A 14,836-nucleotide genomic window follows, 5' to 3' on the forward strand; every position below is an offset into this window, starting at 1 on the left:
TTGTTGCGTTCTCGACACTGATTTCCTGTTGAAGGATAATTTGACTTTTTTATTTTCTTAAATCATTTGTTCCTTTTTTTGAATTTTTGAAATGACATGGTTCTATTTATGCTTGACCCTGCTTGCTCCTGTTTGTCCAATTCGTGGCTTAAGCGCTTTCTTTACCCATACCAGCATTGGAAAAGCTAAGAGTAGCATTAGTGGCTTTAAGGGCATGGTTTAAACTTGAAATTCTGATGTATAGAGAGCTTAGTGAATAAAGAATTATATTGTAGAAGCTGTTAGTTAGGTTTATAACCTTTGCATTAAGTACATTTAGGGGGCGTTCACACTACCGTCGGTGTCCGACATGTAGTGTCCGCTCCTAGTGTCCGCTCAAAATCTGTCACGGACACTAGGAGCGGACACTAGATGTGTCCGTGACACCTGTCATTCAAATGAATGGGCATCGGGTGCGTTCTTTTGCACTCCGTGCCCGTCCTTCCCTGTCCGCAAGAGAAGATGTCCGACTTCTCAAGCAGACAGAGGAACCCTGCATGCAGGGCTTTTCTGTCCGCTTGAGAAGTCGGACATCTTCTCTTGCGGACAGGGAAGGACGGGCACGGAGTGCAAAAGAACGCACCCGATGCCCATTCATTTGAATGACAGGTGTCACGGACACATCTAGTGTCCGCTCCTAGTGTCCGTGACAGATTTTGAGCGGACACTAGGAGCGGACACTACATGTCGGACACCGACGGTAGTGTGAACGCTCCCTTAGAGTGCATTAGTGGACTGGTATTTAAAGGTTTACGCAGAATGTTTCAGTTCAAGCTGCCCCCCTCCTCTTTTTCATATTTCAAGCTTTATTTTTCTTTAGTTGCATGCAGGAGAAGAAAAAATTAAGAAAAGAAGTCATTTGTTTGGAGATCAGAATACCCCTATAACAGAAGTAAACATTCAACAAATAAGACAAGAAATACTGGAACAAGAGACTCTTCTTCAGGGATATCAACAGGTACTATACCAACTATCACAGCAATTCTTTCAAACACTGTATTTTTTATTATGAGGACTACTGCATCTTTGTAGAACCACTTGAGGAATTACATATAATTCACATTGCACGGTTTTTAAGAGTTATTGAAGAGGACCTTTCACCGTTACTGCCAATGGGCACCGCTTTACTAATTCAAGCACAGTTGTAATTGTTCCTCTAGCTCTTATTGTTCTGATCCACAATCAATGCTGATTAGGCTCTCTACTATTAGGTACGCATTACTTGGCACTTCAATTAGATTCAATATAGGACTCCTATAGGTCCGGTATGAACCAAGAATAAATCACAGAAAAAAAAGAGTTCCTTTTACTAATAAAATATAACTTTTATTAGTAATAATAAAAAACTGAATAACCAAGTTCATAATTAAAATCCCATTGACTGTCTATAAGCTCATAGCAGTAATTTCATTGTCACCAGTAGAGGGCACTAAATTGATACTTCACGATAACTCTTACTTTTATATGTATATATTCTCTTTAGATAGTAGATATATCCTCCTATGTCCATGATTGCCTTCTTATAAACTAACTTAAAGTGAACCTATTTGTGCAGAAATATACTATCAGCTATGACTAATATATTCTTATGAAAAGATGTGTATAGAAACAAGTCACCGAATTAAAATAGTGAGTCAGACAGAGGAGGCGGGCTGTCTTTTTTGCGAGGCCAGATATACATTTTAATTAATACAATTTTGGGAATAGATGATGAAAAGGATAAAATTCCAGCAATCCATCTCTTCGTAATAAAACTTAACTTTTAATGTATAGTCGATGAAAACATAAAAACAAGGTGGCCCATATGACCAACCCTCACATTGATGCACGCAACGTCCAGGAAAACTGCCGCATTTCGAACACGTAGTGTTCTTAGTCATAGCCTAAGTTGTAGTCAGGCTACGATTAAGAACACTTCGTGTTCGAAACGCGTCAGTTTTCCTGGATGTTGCGTGAATCAATGTGAGGGTTGGTCATATGGGCCACCTTGTTTTTATGTTTTCATCGACTATACATTAAAAGTTAAGTTTTATTACGAAGAGATGGATTGCTGGAATTGTATCCTTTTCATCATCTATTTGCAAGCTTCCTAAGCCGAAGGAACCGCACATCCGTGCACTCCAGTCTTCCTGTGTGTCGTGAGTTCAACAAAAAGATTTTTTTTGCATTATGTGTCTAGCAAGAGGGCTGTGATTTTTTTTTTTTTCCCTTTTTTTTTCCTCCCCCTGTTCATTACAGACATTTTAATTTTGGGAATGTCTTGCTTTGTTCGCTTTTTTTATTTCGATTTTTAGGAGTGGCAAAACAGCAGTGGCTCATTTAATTAGATTTTTTTTCCCGCTATAGCGTTTTCAGACACAGGAATACCTAACTTTATTTTTTTACTTTTATATGTTTTCTAGGGAAAGGGGGATGATTAGAATTATTGGAGTGTTTAATTTTTATTTATTTTTTTACATTGTATTTATTTGACACCCTAGGTGTCATGAACTGCAGGGGGCCTGGTCACTAACGGCAGTTCCACTAAATGATCCATAGGTCAGCCTGCAATAGAAGTACATCCAAGACAAGCCTGGGAGCTTAAAATAGGCTCCCCGCTGTCATGACAATGGATCTCCAACTATGAATCTCATTCCTCCCCAAAATGGTGGTGCCTATATGCCACTAGGAAAATGGGGACCTTAAAGCTTCTGATTAACTTGGGCACTGATCTGTGGTCATTAGTGCCAGGAGTCTGCTGTATAATACAGCTTCTGAGTGGCCACTATATTACCCAACATCTACCGTACTATTACAGCAGATGTCAGGAATGGGTTAAGCGAAGTCAAGTTACCAGTAAGAACTCACCGCAAATCCCATTGTTGAAAAAAAGACTTGTCCAGATAAGGTTAAAATTTGCCAAGCAACGCAATGGCTAGCCCCAAAGAGGAATGGCATAGCATTTTGTGGATTGATGAAAGCAAGGCATAGAGGCTGAAGACTTTATATCAGATGACCCCTAGGCGCCACAGTAGACTATGAAAACAGTAAAGCATGGTGGTGCAAAAATCAAGATTTGCTGACCTTTCTCATACTAGGGTGTTGGGCCTATTTATTGCATACTAGGGATCATTGATTAGTTTGATCATATCAAACTACCTGGCAAGATCATATTATCCTATGCGAAGAAGAAATGCCCTTGAAATAGGTGTTCCAATACAACAATGACCCAAAAAACACAGGTAAGGGCAGGTTCACACCTGCACTCGGTCACTGCTTTGTGGGTTTCTGTCTTCTGCCCGAGAAACTGGGCAGGAGACTGAAACGTCCTTGCAGTTTTCAGCAGCTGCACGAAATCTTGCAGCTGCTGAAACGGGGAGCTGGCTGTACAGCCGGAGCTCCCCTAGAGAAGGCAGGGATGGTTTATTACTTTATTATTATTATTATTATTATTATTATTATTATTATTATTATTATTATTATTATTATTATTATGTAGATTGTGAGCCCCATATAGGGATGTTATGTTTTATAACAGGTTTCACAATTAAAACATGATCTATAAAGTAATGTATTTTTCCTGACTGTAAGATACACTTTTTAGCCTAAAAAATGGAGCTAAAATTTCATACTGTCTTTTTAATGTGAAGATACCATTAAAATGTATTTTTCTATTGTATGTGGCAGTGGGGTTCATGTAACTGTTCATTGATTGAGGATGTCACCTTGGAAGGTTGTAATCTCTCTCTCTTTGTGCTTTCACTCGCCATAATGACCAACTGACTGCCACTGACCTTTACATGCTTGAATTATTATTATTGACGTATTCTATTAGCACATTATAGCATATCAATTGGTGCAAGTTTTATTTGTCATTTTCTTCCATACAAAACTTAAGTGCATCTTTGGGGTTTTCGTGTCACCGCGTTCTATAAAATTTAAATTTTTAAAATGTCGACTGAACTATGGGAGAAGATGGGATTTTGAGGGATATATGTTAGCATTTACTTTAACTTGTAGAGTGTTTTTTTTAATATCTGAACAAGATATGGCTTAAATGTACAGTGTAATAGATGGGGGACTCACTTCTTAAACTTGTAATATATTGGGAGGATGAGAGTCCCCTTGACCTCCTTCCAGGAAAGTGAAGAATGATTTTGCATGTATGTGGTTTCTTCCAATGTAGCCTTTGGGAGTTTTGTGTCTTGTTTTCAAAGGGGTTTTCTGGCAATATAAAATATATGACCAATCATTAAAATAGGTCATCAGTACGATATTGGTCATCATGTCTATTAACCACATGGCCATGTTGCAGCCCAGTTCCATTCAAATGAATAGAAATGATATGCAATCCCAATCACAGTGACTATACAAAACAATATATGTACATGCACTGTGCATGGTGAGCAGTGATTAGGGTGCAGCACTTGTCTGAACACTGTTTTCCCTTCAAAAAGGTCATCTCTGGTGGTGCCTGTTGTAAGATATGAGAGTACGTCATTAATAAGGTAGTTACTCAAAAATTAAACGTATAAGCACAATCTCCTCATCCTCTGGATTTTTTAATTAAAAGGAACAGGGAACTCTTTACCATGTCAGAAAGCTACGTGCCCCGAGGCCCCCTTACCTTACTATTACCATTGCAGATATAAAGTCTGGCCATGTGCATTGTCGCTTAGTAACTCCATGGGGATCATAGTAATAGCAGTTAACTCCATCATGTCCCTCACATTAATCCCCTGTGTGCCTCACATAAGAGTTACTGATATGTGGGACATATGAAGGTAATAATTAGGTGTTTTCACAATTAAGGTCCTTCATTAGTACCTCCATGTGTCTCACATATTAGTAACCCTTATATGTGGCTTATGGAAGGTGATTTAACATAACAAATAGTATTTAGTCACATCTCTTGTGCTCCAGCGAGGGTCTTCCATACTTTTGAATAACCTCAGACTGCTGAGGTCTGTAATTGGGCCAAAGTATTCACGTGTGTTACACCAGCATCATAATGCCTTATGGTGTAGCTGACATGACCACTAATGCCCAATGACAGCTTTCAGTGGTAACTGAAGTCATTAATGAGGCTGGAAAACCTGTGTCGGAGCACAGAAGAGGTGAGTAACACTGTGTTAAGTACAATGTTCAATCACCTTCCCTGGGGCATCACTCATTTTACTCTGGAGTCTGAAGGGAATGTAGGGAGAGGCAGCAGTCCTATGTTACCATGATGTCAGACTGAAACTGTAACTTACACTATACTGCTGTCTCTAACTCCATGTAATGCAGACATTTCTGTTACACATGGCTGCCTGCTTTATATGGAAAGGGAGCAGTGTTATGTAAGTAAAGTTAAAGGCAGTGGAGTCAGGGTGGCAATTAAACTGTAGGTGCAGCAGCAGCCATCAAACTCAGTCCACCGACTACTCAATCTGGAGGCTTTCGAGAATTGGGAATTGAGCCCGAAGCAAGTATAACATTGAGAAAAAAAATACCCTGGTGTTAGCTAACTGCAACGTGTTTCGTTGCAAGTCTCATTCCCCAGAAGTCCTGCTCTCCCTGTGAACAATTAACAGTCCTTGGAGAGGACTGTTTATTTCACTCACATACATCATAAGGAAAATGTTTGTTTTTGTACAGTGTTAGCCAGTGGGTAGGAGATATAAAAAACGAAAAACTTGAGAGTCTTCAGTAGTTGATACCTTTTTTAATGGCTAACTAATAATGATGGTAGATTACAACGTTTCGAAGCTCTCGGCTTCTTCTTCAGGTATATCTAAGAACTACAGTCCTATGAAAAAGTTTGGGCACCCCTATTAATCTTAATCATTTTTTGTTCTAAATATTTTGGTGTTTGCAACAGCCATTTCAGTTTGATATATCTAATAACTGATGGACACAGTAATATTTCAGGATTGAAATGAGGTTTATTGTACTAACAGAAAATGTGCAATATGCATTAAACCAAAATTTGACCGGTGCAAAAGTATGGGCACCCTTATCATTTTATTGATTTGAATTCCCCTAACTACTTTTTACTGACGCTAGGGGCGTTCACACTACCGTTGGTGTCCGATTGCAGTGTCCGTTGTTACTGTCCGTTTAAGATTTTAGCAACGGACACTAGCTGTGTCCGTTACAATTTCCATTCATTTCAATGGGATTTCATCTGTTGTCAGTTTGTGTCCGTTTGTGTCCTTAAGGGTCCGTTAACAACCATGTCCGTTTTTTCAAGCGGACAGAGAAATCACACATGCAGGATTTTTTTGTCCGTTTGAAAAAACGGACAGAAAGTGTCCGTTTTTTATTTAACATTGAGGTCTATGGGCAACGGACATATAACGGACAGTAACTGATGGCCATCAGTTACAGTCCGTTATTTTCTGTCCGTTTATTTTCTGCACATGCTCAGAAAGCATAAACAGCAAAAAGAAAAAAACGGACAGTATAAAAAACGGACACTAACTGATGCTAACTGATAGTAATGTGTCCGTTTTTTTTAACTGATCCATTAAATGGATCAGTTAAAAAAACGGACACATTAACATCAGTTAGCATCAGTTAGTGTCCGTTAATGTCCGTTATGATAGGTGTCCATTTTTTTTCTTTTAAACGGACACCTTCATAACGGACACCAACGGTAGTGTGAACGCCCCCTTACTGAAGCACAAAATTGGTTTTGTAACCTCAGTGAGCTTTGAACTTCATAGCCAGATGTATCCAATCATAAGAAAAGGTATTTAAGGTGGCCAATTGCAAGTTGATCTCCTATTTGAATCTCCTCTGAAGAGTGGCATCATGGGCTACTCAAAACAACTCTCAAATGATCTGAAAACAAAGATTGTTCAACATAGTTGTTCAGGGGAAGGATACAAAAAGTTGTCTCAGAGATTTAACCTGTCAGTTTCCACTGTGAGGAACATAATAAGGAAATGGAAGACCACAGGGACAGTTCTTGTTAAGCCCAGAAGTGGCAGGCCAAGAAAAATATCAGAAAGGCAGAGAAGAAGAATGGTGAGAACACTCAAGGACAATCCACAGACCACCTCCAAAGAGCTGCAGCATCATCTTGCTGTAGATGGTGTCACTGTGCATCGGTCAACTATACAGTGCACTTTGCACAAATAGAAGCTGTATGGGAGAGTGATGAGAAAGAAGCCGTTTCTGCACGTACGCCACAAATAGAGTTGCCTGAGGTATGAAAAAGCACATTTGGACAAGGCAGCTTCATTTTGGAAACAAAAATTGAGTTGTGGTTATAAAAAAAGGCGTTATGCATGGCGTCCAAAAAGAAACAGCATTCCAAGAAAAACACATGCTACCCACTGTAAAATTTGGTGGAGGTTCCATCATGCTTTGGGGCTGTGTGGCCAATGCCGGCATCGGGAATCTTGTTAAAGTTGAGGGTCGCATGGATTCCACTCAGTATCAGCAGATTCTTGAGAATAATGTTCAAGAATCAGTGACGAAGTTGAAGTTACGCCGGGGATGGATATTTCAGCAAGACAATGATCCAAAACACCGCTCCAAATCCTCAGGCATTCATGCAGAGGAACAATTACAATGTTCTGGAATGGCCATCCCAGTCCCCAGACCTGAATATCATTGAACATCTGTGGGATGATTTGAAGCGGGCTGTCCATGCTCGGCGACCATCTAACTTAACTGAACTTGAATTGTTTGTCCAAAATACCTTTATCCAGGATCCAGGAACTGATTAAAAGCTACAGGAAGCGACTAGAGGCTGTTATCTTTGCAAAAGGAGGATGTACTAAATATTAATGTCACTTTTCTGTTGAGGTGCCCATACTTTTGCACCGGTCAAATTTTGGTTTAATGCATATTGCGCATTTTCTGTTAGTACAATAAACCTCATTTCAATCCTGAAATATTACTGTGTCCATCAGTTATTAGATATATCAAACTGAAATGGCTGTTGCAAATACCAAAATATTTAGAACTAAAAATGATTAAGATTAATAAGGGTGCCCAAACTTTTTCATAGGACTGTATTTCTGAAGGATGCATATTTATGTGCAAGAGGGACACATAGGAATAGAATTCTAGGAGGTAGGGTAGAAGAAGGTTATTGGTTATACAACTAAACAATTCATCAGTTTGTAATGTTCTTATCAGTTCACAGAGTGTCTTTATGGCTGGATGTCTCAGTTCACTGATTTCTGTAGGATGCCATGAACCCATGTGAGAGATTCATCCTTTTCTCGAGAGTGTTAAACAAGGTCATAAACTTGTACTTATAAATCCATCTCTGTTTCCTGGATTTAAAATTCCCTCTTAAAACCAAAATTTTCATGTCATTGGTGATATTATGATCTTCACTGCTGAAATGTTTTGACACAGGAAGGTCCATTCTTTGTTCTATAATTGTATGGCGATGTGAATTAATTCTCATTCTGAGCTTTTTTCCAGTGTCTCCAACATACAAATTTTCAGTGGAACATTTGGTACATATTATTAAATACACTACATTAGGTGTGTTACAGGTGAACGTACCTGGGAATTTATATTCTCTGTTAGAATTTGGTATCTCTATCCTGTCAGTGGTCAGTATGTGAGGGCAGGTCTTGCACCTCTTCTGTCCACATGGAAATGTTCCTGTGTTAGTTGGAGGTGACAGTGAGCTGCTAATAATCATATTCCTGAGGTTTGGTGGCTGTCTGTAGAATAGGAGAGGGGGGTCTGAAAATATGGATTTTAGACAGTGGTCTTTTTGCAGTAGTGGATGTAATTTGTGTCATAGACACTTCTTCTTTTTTTTTTTTTTTTTTTTTTTTTTTACATTTATTCCCCATATTAAGTCATTATGTGATGAATAAAGTGTTATGAAACTTCACAAAATATAAGTATTTTTATTTTTCCCCTCATTTATTTTGCATATTTACAGGAAAACGAAAAGCTGTATAAACAAGTCAAAGAACTAGAGGTCAAAAACAAACAGAATGAAGAGCAAATGTTTCAAGAGAATCAGATGTTAAAGGCTGAACTTCTTTCAGTAAGGTAAAACAATAATGATAATGCATGATGTAATCATAAGGGTAACATAATGCATGTTAAGGTAATGGAGAATAACAATGAAGACTACTTTGACTACTGCTGAAATAACCTTGAATGAGCAAATTTCCTGTTGGTATAATATGTGCGTTTTAAAAGAAATGCAGTACAGTTATAGAAAAGGAATGTCAAGAAGATCTGTAGCTGGCGATGCTCAGCATATCGCAGTGCTCATGTGCAAAAATGGCGCTTCAGTCAGGTTTGACTGAGGCATTTCAGAGGTTAATGATCGCATTAGCGATGGGTCTCCATTTTATAATCCTGGGGGGACACGGAGGCTAGGCAGCCCATATTTAAATACCCGACTATTATGGTGGATATTAGGACTCAAAGGGCATCTGTGGATTCAGGTGATTTTTTTTATAGCATAAGCTGCTGTGTATGTACATGACAAGTAACACTGTAACACTGAAGAGAATATTCTCTTTCATTTGACATCTAAAGCAAGTTTGTACGTTTTATAAAGCCCAAGGTATATCTGTTTGAATTGATCATCCCTATCCTCATTTTCTCTACTCAGCCCTGTACTCCATGCACAGTGACATTCAGTGAGAGACAGAAACAGCTCCTAATATAGAATCAAGGGAACAGTGAAAAAATACACTTTTAAAGAACATTTTTTTAATAAAGTATTTAAAAAAATTATTGACACTAATACTGCCACAAAATCAGTTTTTCGAAAGTTTAGTTATGCTTTAAACAATTCCAAAGATGTAAGCATTATGTGTGTTTAATGCCATTTAGCTCAGTGGGTGGTAACACTGTGATTTCTGTGGGTTTGGGGCTTTAGTTTGCTGTATGTCATACAGTATTCTCACTTGTCTAGTAAACCCGAATTTGCATTAACAATAAAGGGGCTTTTTTCTTTGGAATGGCTTAACGGATTTGGATAAATAATAGCAACTTGCTCAGGGTTCTTCATTTGCTATTTAGGCTCTGTACTGATAGAAGGGCAATATCAGGCTGGAGATGTTATGGCTGCCTCTGATTGTAGCTCTGAATCACACCCCCACCCCCCCCCCCCACCCCCCCGCTTGGCACAGCCTTTCAGACATTACAGAGCTTAAATAGCACATCAGGCAAAATTAACTGGCGCTGTATTCATAAGGTCTTTCACTTAAGCTGCACCCAAGTAATATTGAAACGCCAATTACCTAACCGTGCCAGAGTTTCCTTGGTTGTAGCATTGTAAATCTAACAAGATATCTTCTTTTTATGGTAAATATATTTCATTTGCAAAGGAAGTAAAAGAGCAAATTGTAATTTCCTTACACCAGCTCTGAAATATTTTTATCAGTCATAAATATGTTTGGATTTGTAGGGAAAAGGTGAATAGTATCAAACAACATCAATATGCAGCCACTGAACTAGAGCACAATGCCAAGAGTTATAAAGATCTGGCTTCTGAACTGAGTGTTATTCAGGTAAATAGAAACATTTACTTATTACAGATTTCTTACAGTGCCATGGAAAATACACTTACATGAATATACCGTATATACTTGAGTATAAGCCGACCCGAATATAAGCCGAGGCCCCTAATTTTACCACAAAAAACTGGGAAAATGTATTGACTCGAGTATAAGCTGGGGGGGGGGGGGGAATCCACCATTGCAGATATAAAGTCTGGCCATGTGCATTGTCGCTTAGTAACTCCATGGGGATCATAGTAATAGCAGTTAACCCCATCATGTCCCTCACATTAATCCCCTGTGTGCCACACATAAGAGTTACTGATATGTGGGACATATGAAGGTAATAATTAGGTGTTTTCATAATTAAGGTCCTTCATTAGTACCTCCATGTGTCTCACATATTAGTAACCCTTATATGTGGCACACAGGGGTTAATATGAGGGACATGATAGGGTTAACTGCTATTAATGAGGCACATGGAATTACTGAAACTAAATTAATAACCCCAAATGCCTAACACTAATAGGCAGAGTAACCCCAGCAGGTTAATGTACCTGTGTGTTACTTTCACTTTACTGTAGCTTCCTCTCCTCCATACGACAGACATCTTCTTTAACACACAATGAATCCTGGCCACTGACTTATCTGCAGATGTTACATAGTTTCTACAGGTGATGACATCACCTGTACAGGTGATGACATTGATGACATCACAGCCACGTGACCTACATGACAAGCCAATCACAGAGCAGTAGAACTAAAGGACCCCCCCTTTGTTTAATTTATGCAGGTCCTTCAGTTCTCTGTACTCCGTGGACCCTGACTCGAGTATAAGGCAGGGGGAGCTATTTCAGGATAAAAACTGTGCTGAAAAGGTCGTCTTATACTCGAGTATATACGGTAATCTAATCTGATAAAGCAGAATGTGCTATATGACTCACTGGCTATTTCTTTAGACAGCTTGAGTCACTGGTAATGTTTCACACTATGGATAAATAATTTGTACCGGAGCATTTCCCTTTACCTTGATGTCTCCAGCAATGATTATTAACAAATAATGACTCAGGAATGCAGCAATCGTCTTTTCCATTCAGCTAACATTAGATGTTGTAGTATTAATATTGCATAAATGTATCTAATAACTGTACATTCCATTAATTTTTATTGTACCCACAAAGTGTTTTTTGTATTTGGTGTGGATATTAATGTGCATTTTTCTGTTTATGGTTTACCTTTTTGTTTTTAAACAGAAAAGAGAGAGCAATTTGCTAGAAGACATAGCTAGATACAAAAAGGACAAACAGGCATTGGAAGTAGATCTGTTACAGATGAAGAAAGAATGTGATCTCCTGAAGGGCCAGTTAGTCAACATGTCAGGTAGAACATGAAGTAGATGTATATCTGACTCTAGATTCACACTAGCGTTGCCTCTCTGTTGTTATAGTCCATTGGAGAACCAAAATAATGAAGGGGTGGACCACTAAAATAGCGGTAACACACAAAGTCCAACAGATCCTATTGACTATAATGGGATACGTCAGCTGTCCTTTGTTTTAAAGCTGAAACTAGTGGAGGAAAAAGTCCTCTGTGCAGAATTTTTTCTCCTACAATTTTCAGGCGCACACTATGACAGTCTCCAACGTGAACTTAACCTGTGTCTCGTTTCTGGAGTTACGCCCCAATTTGAGCTCATTATTCCATTGTTGTGCATTAACCTAAAATGCCCCTATCTATACATTTCTTACTAGCATAAGGAATGCACTGGTATGAGCTGGGATACTTAAAAGGTGGTTTCACATCTGCTGATGAATGAGTAATTCCACTTAGTTTTTTAATAGAATAGTGTTACACCTATTTCATGACTGTAGACGTTTTGACAGTAAAACATGGTGCATGTGCAAGTTCAGCTATCCTAAAGTTTCAGTATAAAAAAAGGACAAAATCAGTGCAATGTTTTGGTTAGAAGATATCAGATGGTGTAGTCATTTAAAATAAAAAAGGCACAAATTAAAAAAAAAAAAAAAACTGCTTCAGCTTCACGTCAGTTTCCATCAGTCTGTTTACTACACTGCAGCGATGATGTTCAGCTCATGCCTGTGGTATACATGGCATGTGACAGCCATGACTAGAGGTTAGCTGCCGTGATCATCTGCATGTTCTACATTTCATGACTGCAGGATAAGTGAACAGAGACTTTTGGGCACCACTGGTGCAGCAGAGGATTGAACAGGAATTTTTGAATCCTTGGCGACTCCATGAACTTTTTACTGTATTTGTATATACATAACTTACTATGATACTTAGAAAATTGTCAGTGATGATCTGGTTTTGTTTATAGATGATAGATCATACGAAATTAAGATTATGGAAGAAACGTACAGGAAGGAAATTGCTCAACTGAATAAAAGGTTACAGTGGTTTGCCGAAAACCAAGATATACTGGATAAAGATGCTGGGCGACTTAAAGACGCAAATAAGCAAATAGAAAGTTTGAAGATGCAGGTATTCACTTTCCATTCAAATGTACAATTACTATCATGACTTAAAGGGGTATTCCCACATTGCATACTCGCTAGTCTTCGCGGCTGTAAATTCTTCTGTCTTCCGGCTTTGTTGCGTCATTGGTGGGCGGGGTTACATATGCAAAGCCAGCGGCGAGAAGTTGTCGCTTCTATGCCGCTGGCCCTGCTTGTGCGCTCCTGATGCAGCTAGGCATCGGACGTAAAGCCTTCACAATGTCATACAGACCCGGCATCCGCTGTAATAGAGAGGCGAATGCCGGGGAGTGTAGACGCCGGCACAGGTGCCTGCAACATCGCTACGCTCCTGCCCTGCATGAAGCCAGCAGTGGCAGGAGTGATGCTGCTATTCTGCTCCTCCGCCCCCCCCCTCCCCCCCTCCGGAATATCAGCATCGCTCCTGCCGCTGCTGGCTTCATGCAGGGCAGGAGCGCAGCGATGTTGCAGGCACCTGTGCCGGCGTCTACACTCCCCGTCATCTGCCTCTCTATTACAGCGGATGCCGGGTCTGTATTACATTGTGAAAGCTGTACGTCCGATGCCTAGCTGCATCAGGAGCGCACAAGCGGATGCCGGGTCTGTATTGGCGGCCCCTTCCCCCCCCTTCCCCCAAAGTGTAAACTACCCCCCCCCCCCCCCCTCCAGGCTCGCTCCCGTGCACTTAGCCCCTCCTCCCTCCCCCCTCAGAGCAGCAGATACATCACTTAACTTATGACCAGATAAGTCAAGGGATGTGTCAACAGAGAAATGAATAAAGTAAGATAGTGGACAAACAAAGCAGTTTTACTGAAGCAATGTATTTAGGAAAAGTCTTACATTCACATTAACAAGCAGTATAGATAGGATCCTTGTGATGGGACAACCCCTTTAAAGAAATTTATGACTTGACCATTAGACATGTCATAAACAGTAGAGTTCTTCTGCTGAGATCCCACCAACCCAATAACAAGCTGGGTGCTGTTCCAATGGAGAAGTGGTCATGCATGCCTAGTCACTTGCTATTGACCCAGATTAGAGTTAGTCTAAATTTTTATTTTTGGGGCAGTCACTTTCCATATACTCTTATGGGCTGCTTAAGACCTCCACCTATGAACTAGAACTTGAATCCACCAGCAAGCAGCAGCTCTCTCTTTGGCATACTTGAACCATTAATATATAGTATTACATATACATCCATTTATCTGAATTAAAGTGGTTGTCGCTGACTAGACAACCCCTTCAGCACATGGAAATTGTTATGACTTGAGAAGCATGTGAGCAGTCTAAGTTGTTCAGATTGTATACTTTTAGTTTTTCTTTTTAAAAGGTTGAAAAGCTAAGGCATGATGCTGGAAATCAGTCCGTCCAACAACAGAATCGTCTAAAGGACAGAGCTGTGGATGTAAAACGTATTCAAGATCTTGAGCGGCAGGTGGGATTTTATTCCTAACAAAAAGCTATGTTTTTCTCAGTAGTACATTGATTAGATTTCTCTGAACACTGATGTAGCCATTATGAGTTTCTGTCACCATCTGCACTTGCTGTAGTTTTCCTAGCTGTTCCAGTGTTATTTAGAGAAGAATACTAGTGGATGGGGCAGGTCAACTGAACCTCCATCAGCAGCATTGATGGTGCTGACAGCCAGTAATTCAGACAGATAAATACAAGACTCCAGAATCCAGCATAGTTATAAAAGTGAATACAGAGTGGCCAGCCACTGTAATAGTATGGGGAGAGGCTGCACTCACACAACTAGTGCTTTTGTCACCCATCTTCTGAAAACAATAACCCGGCCCTTCAGGAAACTTCATCCTGTACACCACCCATCTAGAC

At 39.6% G+C, this 14,836-nt stretch overlaps 1 protein-coding gene across 3 annotated transcripts in view; it reads left to right on the top strand.

Annotated features, from left to right (window-relative positions):
• Positions 1–14,836, top strand: part of CEP162 (centrosomal protein 162) — a 67,591-nt gene that overhangs the window by 42,579 nt on the left and 10,176 nt on the right. For all 3 annotated transcript variants that reach the window (XM_075268235.1, XM_075268236.1, XM_075268237.1), the window contains 6 exons: positions 860–997; positions 8,924–9,036; positions 10,412–10,514; positions 11,756–11,882; positions 12,844–13,007; positions 14,331–14,435. In XM_075268235.1, coding sequence (XP_075124336.1) covers positions 860–997; positions 8,924–9,036; positions 10,412–10,514; positions 11,756–11,882; positions 12,844–13,007; positions 14,331–14,435 — 750 coding nt within the window. The remainder of the gene's footprint in view (positions 1–859; positions 998–8,923; positions 9,037–10,411; positions 10,515–11,755; positions 11,883–12,843; positions 13,008–14,330; positions 14,436–14,836) is intronic.

This window comes from Leptodactylus fuscus, chromosome 3 (genome assembly GCF_031893055.1).
Source record: "Leptodactylus fuscus isolate aLepFus1 chromosome 3, aLepFus1.hap2, whole genome shotgun sequence".
NCBI classification, from domain to species: Eukaryota; Metazoa; Chordata; class Amphibia; order Anura; family Leptodactylidae; genus Leptodactylus; species Leptodactylus fuscus.